We start from the raw sequence: 7,119 nt of genomic DNA on the forward strand, positions 1-7,119 counted from the left end.
TTTAAGATTTATTTATTTATTATATGTAAGAACACTGTAGCTGTCCTCAGATACTCCAGAAGAGGGCATCAGATTTCGTTACGGATGGTTGTGAGCCACCATGTGGTTGCTGGGATTTGAACTCAGGACCTTCAGAAGAGCAGGCGGTGCTCTTAACCACTGAGCCATCTTGCCAACCCCACATTTCCCAAGTTTTATTATCTAGCAAATTACTTACATCTTTAAAATTTTCAGGATCAATTTCCTTTTCAATCACAGGAAGAAGAGTTCCAAGCCTTCTCTCAAAATCAACTCCTTCACTTTCCACAAATAAACCACAGGTCAGGGCAGCTAGTTGCCTGTTTAATCGCTACCAAAAACAAAAACAAAAAACAAAAAAACACAACAGTATTCAGGATGACAGAAAGGTAGATATTGTCAACACCAGAGACAATACAGATAAATGTCACGTGCTAGCCCTCCTATGTGGATCCTAGCTTTCAATATGTGTATTTACCTGGGAGTGGGTGTATGGATAGCAGGAAACCAGAAAATGACCAACGAGAAGGGAAAGAAGAGGTTAAAGGAGAGGGATAGGGAGGATGCCATGTGAAAGGAAAGGGGGCTAGGGATGGAAAGGTTCAAGTCAGATGGGGGTTTGGGGGGTGGACGATCAACCGAACCAAGAATGGATGAAACTATACGCTTCAAAAAGAGAGAAGAAAATAAATGAAATCCTAGATGAACTCAGTAGAAGATGGGCCAGCAATGACAGTGACAGTATTAAGTGGGGGAGAATAATGAACGCTTCACTCCAGAAACTGAAGAACAAAGCTGGCAGCAGAAGTGTCAGGCACTCACAGGCTGGCGTGCTCCATTAGCACTGTAACATCTGCAAACAGTTACCTTCTACAGCTTCCGTACTTCACGCCAGCTTAAGAGCATACTGTCCACATGATCACACACCACCAAGGCCTTCTGGGACAGGGTGTTTCAACAGTGCATCTAGCATGCATTCTGATGTAAATTGTGCACCAAAGCTAAAATCGTGTCACTGGGCCACGATCAAAAACAACACTAACCTTTTTTGCTTCGAACCAGGAGGTGACTAGCCCGAAGAGCCAGTCTTTCTTCTCACGGTCGACCTTGCTGAGTAAGGACTTGATGGCCATGGATGCCATCCTCTTGCACATGGCAGAGTCATCGTTGACCATCATCAGGCAAAGAGGGATGAAGAACATCCCGCAGTGCTCATGGAGGAGTCCCTGTGGGAAAGCAGGCACCGGTGAGAATGGAAGTGCCTTGGGTGCCTGACAACACAGAGCCAGGCTCCCAGGGCCCATGGGCAAACTGTACCTGAGGGAAGGTCTCAAACAGATAGGCGATCATTTCCAAAGTAGATTCTCTTCCCGTCTCATGTTCATAACTAGGGCAAGAATGTTAGGTAGACTTAGTATATCGTGATTATTTTAAATTAAGATGTATCCATTTGTCACCTTCTTTCTTAAACAACTGGGCACTCCTCCCTTTCTTTCATGTTCGTGACTGCATCGCCCATCAAGGGGCCATGCAGGCTTAGATGGAAGCTGTTGGGTTTCCAACATTCTCCTAAGTAGACTGAGCAGACTGAGTGAAAAGCATCTCACAGAAACACCAGGGAAGCCAAGAGCAACAGAGCAGCAGCCACAGAGAAACTGCCACCACGCCCAGGCTGTCCCTTCAAGATCGTCACCACACTAAAAGCCAAGAAGAAACCACCCTCTGCTTCCATATAAGTTCATGGCTGTGCTTACTTCAGCTGAGCAAGCATGAATTCCAAGTTCGGTCTCAATTTCTCACCAAGGGGATAGTCAAGAATGTATTTCAGGAAAACCTAAGAACAAAGCACACAGCTGGTTACAAGGAACCCTCCCCTCCCTTCCCCTTGTTTCCTTTTGAGGCAGGAGGCTGACACAGGGCACTGGGCTTGCTAGGTCAACAGTCTACCACTGAACTCTGTCTCCAGGATTCCCATCTGCTAAGATGCTGTCTAGGACTCACAGGAGGGACAAACCGACAAAGTCAGCCTTTCCATCCAACTCTGGATTAAGCCTAGATCTGTGCCCCTTCCTGTCTCCATGTCACTCACTGAGGTCTGGTCCTTCATGGCAGGTCCTGCCTATGATCACATGGTCAAAGCTCCAATCCTAAGCCTGTACACCCAAAGTTTCTGTTGACACTGCTGCACTTACTACTGTGAACCCTTCCTGAGTTCTTTTCATTTCCGTACACAGTAGGGGATAGAAACAAAGTGGTGGCACAGAGAGATTTAAGTAACTTTCTGGTTCAAACTTTATGTGTGTGTGTATGTATGTATGTATAACGTTATTTTGTGTGTATGTGTGGTTTGCACATGCATGGAGGCAGGAGGACAACTTGCAGAAGTTCTTTCTTCCATCATGTGGGTTCAGGGATTAAACTCAGATCATCAGGGTTGGCAGCAAGTGTGTTTACTTGCTGAGCCACCTAGCCTGCCAGGCTTCATTTTTTTGGTTTTTGTCTTTTTGAGACAGGGTTTCTCTGTGTAACCCTGGCTGTCCTGGAACTCATTCTGTAGACAAGGCTGGCCTCGAACTCAGAAATCCACCTGCCTCTGCCTCCTAAATGCTGTGATTAAAGGTGTGTACCACCATTGCCCGGCACTAGGCTTCATTTTTAACCTGCCTTAGTTAAATACAGGGTGAAAATGAAGGCATATCTATCCTTAAACTTCCAGAGCCTGCTTTTGTCCTGATGCTAAATCAGGGATGAACTGTGTAGACTGTAAGGGCTGAGTTGAATACATAACTCGCTGTGTAGAGCCCCCTTTGGAATCACTATGTATAAAGCATAAGATCCTATTTCTTGGTGAAGAGGAACTGACTCCTTCCCTATCTCAGCAAACGAGAGCAGATCATAAGGCAACATGAAGATCAGAGATCTTGTATGGAAAGTCCTGGGCATATGCTAGTGCGTTCCAGCAGCCTAAACCCTGAACAAAACTGCAACTCTGACATCACCCTTAGCTACAGTATGTGGTGCTCCTAAGAGTAGATATGGACAGGTGTATAAGCAAATGTCATCACATCACTCCTCTGCCGAAGGATTACAGTGACTGCTTACTATCCCCACACCAAAAAGTTTATTTATTCATTTATTCATTTATTCACTCATTTATTTATCGTGTGTGTGTGTGTGTGTGTATGTGTGTAGGTCAGAGGAAAATCTGTGGAGTGGTTTTCTCTTTCTACCTTTTCAGTTCCAAGGATCGGACCGAAGTCATTAGGATAGGCAGCCTGCACCATTACCCACAGAGCTCTTTCACCAGCCTCAAAGCTGACCAGACCACAAGGTCCTGCCTAGCCATCTGTGCTCTGAAGTACACTCAGCTCTTGTTCACCATGAAGGCTACTTTCTGAAGGCATCTGCTACTTCATCTGGAGGGTTAAGCCCTCTCTTCCGTCACGCCTCAGTGGCTTTCCGTCATGCCTCGTCTAGTAGCCCGAGTGTCAGACACAGCAGCAGTCAAGTCAATCTTACAAGTCAATCTTCAGGGTCCAGTTAGAGGGGTACCTCTCTAACTATAAAAGCCAAAGCTGGTAGGGAGTGGACCAACAGTTACTACAGAATAAGTTCTGTCTACACACCTGTCTGCACTGAACCCTGGCAGGTTCATTTTGTGCAGAAATCGCCAACTTGGATACTTTCCGCATGATATCATCAATTTCTGGGACCAATAATTTTCTTGATAAAATAGCCTAAAATATAAAAGGGAAAGACAAATTTTATGCAAAGATGGAAATAAGCAGGCACGATGTTAAAGTGGTCACAGGCGGGTTTCAAACACAATGAAAATAACCAAAAGAAAAAGCAATTACTTTAAAAAAGATTAAAATGGAAAACATTATATTATGTAGTAGTTCATCAAATTAAGAACAACAAAGGACCCTACAACATGATAATCTAGAGCACTGAATTTGTACATAGCTTCCTGGGCTTGGGATACGTATGTATGTATGTATGTATGTATGTATGTATGTATGTATGTATATGTATACATGCACACAACAGTAGAGACTGAACCCAGGGCCTTTCACAACCTAGCGTTTACTATTGAGACCAATCCCAACCCCTCTGGGAAGGTAACTATAGATGTTTAAATACTGTGTTATGGGCTAGAGAAATGGTCCCACGGTTAAGAGCACTGGCTGCTCTTCTGAGGTCTTGAGTTCACTTTCTAGTACCCACATGGTGGCTCATGATTATCAGTAACTATGATCCCATGAGATCCAATGCCCTTTCTATTGTACAGACATACATGCAGACAAAATATCTATACATATAAATAAATAATTCTTTAAAAATACTATATTAGCTTATAACTGACTACCAAAATCATAATAACCTTCATCAATTGAGTAGTATGCTCCATATTATTTTAAGGATCTGATGTGAGTGCATAAATGTCCAAAACCAACATTTGGCGACATACCTTCAGAAGACCAAACGCAGTGGCTTGTCTTGAAGTATCATAAATATCTTCCTCAGCATAAGCCAAAAGAACCTGAAGTTGTTTCTCAGTTATCTGGTGAGACTTGACTTTCTTTACAACGATGGTCACACACTGTAAGTCACAACAGTGGAGTTAGCAGCAGGCACTAAAGGCAAGGGTCTAGAGAAATGAGAAGATGTGATGCGGATGCCAGTCCTGGCTTGCCCCGACTGATGGCCGGTCTTGACTCTCCCTATCTGATATCTAACTGATGATGGCCGGTCTTAGCAGTATCTAACTGATGATGGCTGGTCTTGGCTCTCCCTAACTGATGATGGCCAGTCCTGGTTCTCCCTAACTGAACACCTGTTTCTTCTCACCTTGAAACAATTCACGACCAGGTGGAAGTTCTGGCCCCGGGCAGCCCCCACTCTTGCATAGTTCTTCAGCAAGAGGAAAAGGTGTTTCGTCAGCTGCTCTGCTTTGCTTGCTATGGAAGGCAGAGGGAACCGCAAGACCCAGATCAGGCACTGCAAAGCACCCGTGATCACCTGAGAAAATAATGCAAAATTATGACTTAGGACACAGGCAAGGAGCTGAGTTAAGCCTACTATGGGAGAGATGGCCACAAAGTGTAAGTTTCTTGTTTCTTTGAAAAAATGTTTTTACATTATTTTGTGTGTCTAAGTGAAGAGGGCATGGGTCCCTCTGGAGCTGGAGTCACAGCTGGTTGTGAGCCATGTGAGTGCTGGGAACAGAACCCAGGTCCTCTGCAAGAGCACTGTTCTTAACTGCTGAGCCACCTGTCCAGGCCCAAGACACTCACTTCTTGCTGTAGAAGACTCCCAGTCACAGCAAATGAAGGATGATCACAAGGCAAAACAAAAAGTGCTCATTTACCATGTTCTTAGGGATTAGGTTAGACTGGACAGTTTTAGGACTTTTTTTCTTAAAAATTAATTTAAAATAGCTTTTCTAATTTTTAGACTGGCATCTTGATGTAGCCCATCTTTAGTGTTTGTGTTCATATAATGGGTTGGCCTCACACTGCTTATATTCTAATGCTAATATTGGGTCACCAAGACTACTTGTCCCTGAGATGAGAGTCTGCACACAGACCCTAAGTGACCCTGCTCCAAGTTATTTTGATTGGTAAATAAAGATGCCAACAGCCAATAGCTGGGTAGAAGAGACATAGGTGGGGTTCAGGTTTTGTGGGCTTGGGATCAGAAGAGGACCAGGAGAAGAAAATGATACAAGAGGATGAAGAAGTTGCCACAGGTAAGGCGAGCCAAAAGAACATGGCCCTGAGGGCTGGCCAATTGGAGTTAAGAGCAGCCCAGCTCAAACATAGTAAATAGTGAGTAATAACTCAGGGTTATCAGTAGGAAAATAGATTCTAATAACATGGAGGGTAGGTATTCACCCAATTCTTGTACTGTTTAAGGCTTATTGTAATTAAAAAGGCTATGTATGTCTTTTATCCGGGAACTAAACGGTCAAAGGCAGGGTAGAAACCCCAGGTCAGGATTAAATAATTTCTACAGCATGTTCCCTATATAAGTGTGTGTGTCTGTATACACACACCCTGCTAGGTATCATTAGCACTGCTACCACTGCCACCACCTTTTGTGAAGTCCTAGGATCAAATCTAGGGCCATTCACATGCTAGGTAGATGTTTTACTCCTGATCTATATTCCTAGTAAGCCACTGGGTGGTGGCTCATGCCTGTAATCCCAGCATGTGGGAGGCTAAGGCAGGGAGATGCTGAGTTTGAGGCTAACTTTGGCTATATAGTTAACAGTCTGTTTCAAAAGTCCAAACATAAATATATTTATAACTTCTGTGTTAAGAAGAGACAAGAGGCTCAAAATTAGGCCTAAGCACAGGTAACATTTCCTACAGATACACACTCTGTACAAGGTTAGGGAGCGTGTGCTGGTACCCGGTAATCAGAGTCCTCGAGTTCCCAGGGTCAGACAGTCCGACAGCACCTGATCCACATCTCTGGTAGAATGGCATCCACACAGGGCAGGATTATGAAGAGATATAAAGAGCCTGGTCATCTGAAAGACCTGGGCTTATGTCTGAGCTAAGTGATAGCCTGTGTGGCCCTGGAGATGTAGCTAACCTCCCAGCTTCTTCATCTGTGAAGGAGGTGCTCTGCCAAGGAGGAGATGGCAGCTCTGGAGTCTGAGAGGTTCATCACACAGACCATGGCTCCCTGCCTGCCCTAGCTTCCCCATTAACATCTGCCTTGGGCTGGGACTATAATCCAGTGGTACAGTGCTTGTCTATTGTGATACAGTCCTCCGTTAATTCAAAACAAAACAAAACAAAACAAAACAAAACTGGGGCTCGAGAGGCAGTTTGCTGCTCTTTCAGAGGCTCTAAGTTTGGTTCCCAGCACCCACATCAGACAGCTCACAACTGCCTGTAACTCCAGCACTTCAGGGATCCACTGCTCTCTTCTGGATTCCTTGGGCATCCAGGTACATTATGTAGACACACATACGCATAAAGAAAAATAACGTGAGCTGGGCGTGGTGGCGCACGCCTTTAATCCCAGCACTCGGGAGGCAGAGGCAGGTGGATTTCTGAGTTCAAGGCCAGCCTGGTCTACAAAGTG

The 7,119-nt window shown here is 44.6% G+C and overlaps 1 protein-coding gene across 1 annotated transcript in view; it reads right to left on the bottom strand.

The window, feature by feature from the left end:
* Positions 1 to 7,119, bottom strand: part of Utp20 (UTP20 small subunit processome component) — an 81,229-nt gene that overhangs the window by 7,205 nt on the left and 66,905 nt on the right. Inside the window, exons 49-55 of the mRNA XM_021175362.2 lie at positions 4,870 to 5,040; positions 4,490 to 4,621; positions 3,645 to 3,755; positions 1,773 to 1,852; positions 1,336 to 1,405; positions 1,062 to 1,244; positions 218 to 349 (exon numbers count right to left, since the gene is read on the bottom strand). Of these exons, the coding sequence (XP_021031021.1) occupies positions 218 to 349; positions 1,062 to 1,244; positions 1,336 to 1,405; positions 1,773 to 1,852; positions 3,645 to 3,755; positions 4,490 to 4,621; positions 4,870 to 5,040 (879 nt within the window). The remainder of the gene's footprint in view (positions 1 to 217; positions 350 to 1,061; positions 1,245 to 1,335; positions 1,406 to 1,772; positions 1,853 to 3,644; positions 3,756 to 4,489; positions 4,622 to 4,869; positions 5,041 to 7,119) is intronic.

Source organism: Mus caroli, chromosome 10, assembly GCF_900094665.2.
Source record: "Mus caroli chromosome 10, CAROLI_EIJ_v1.1, whole genome shotgun sequence".
In the NCBI taxonomy this organism is placed as follows: Eukaryota; Metazoa; Chordata; class Mammalia; order Rodentia; family Muridae; genus Mus; species Mus caroli.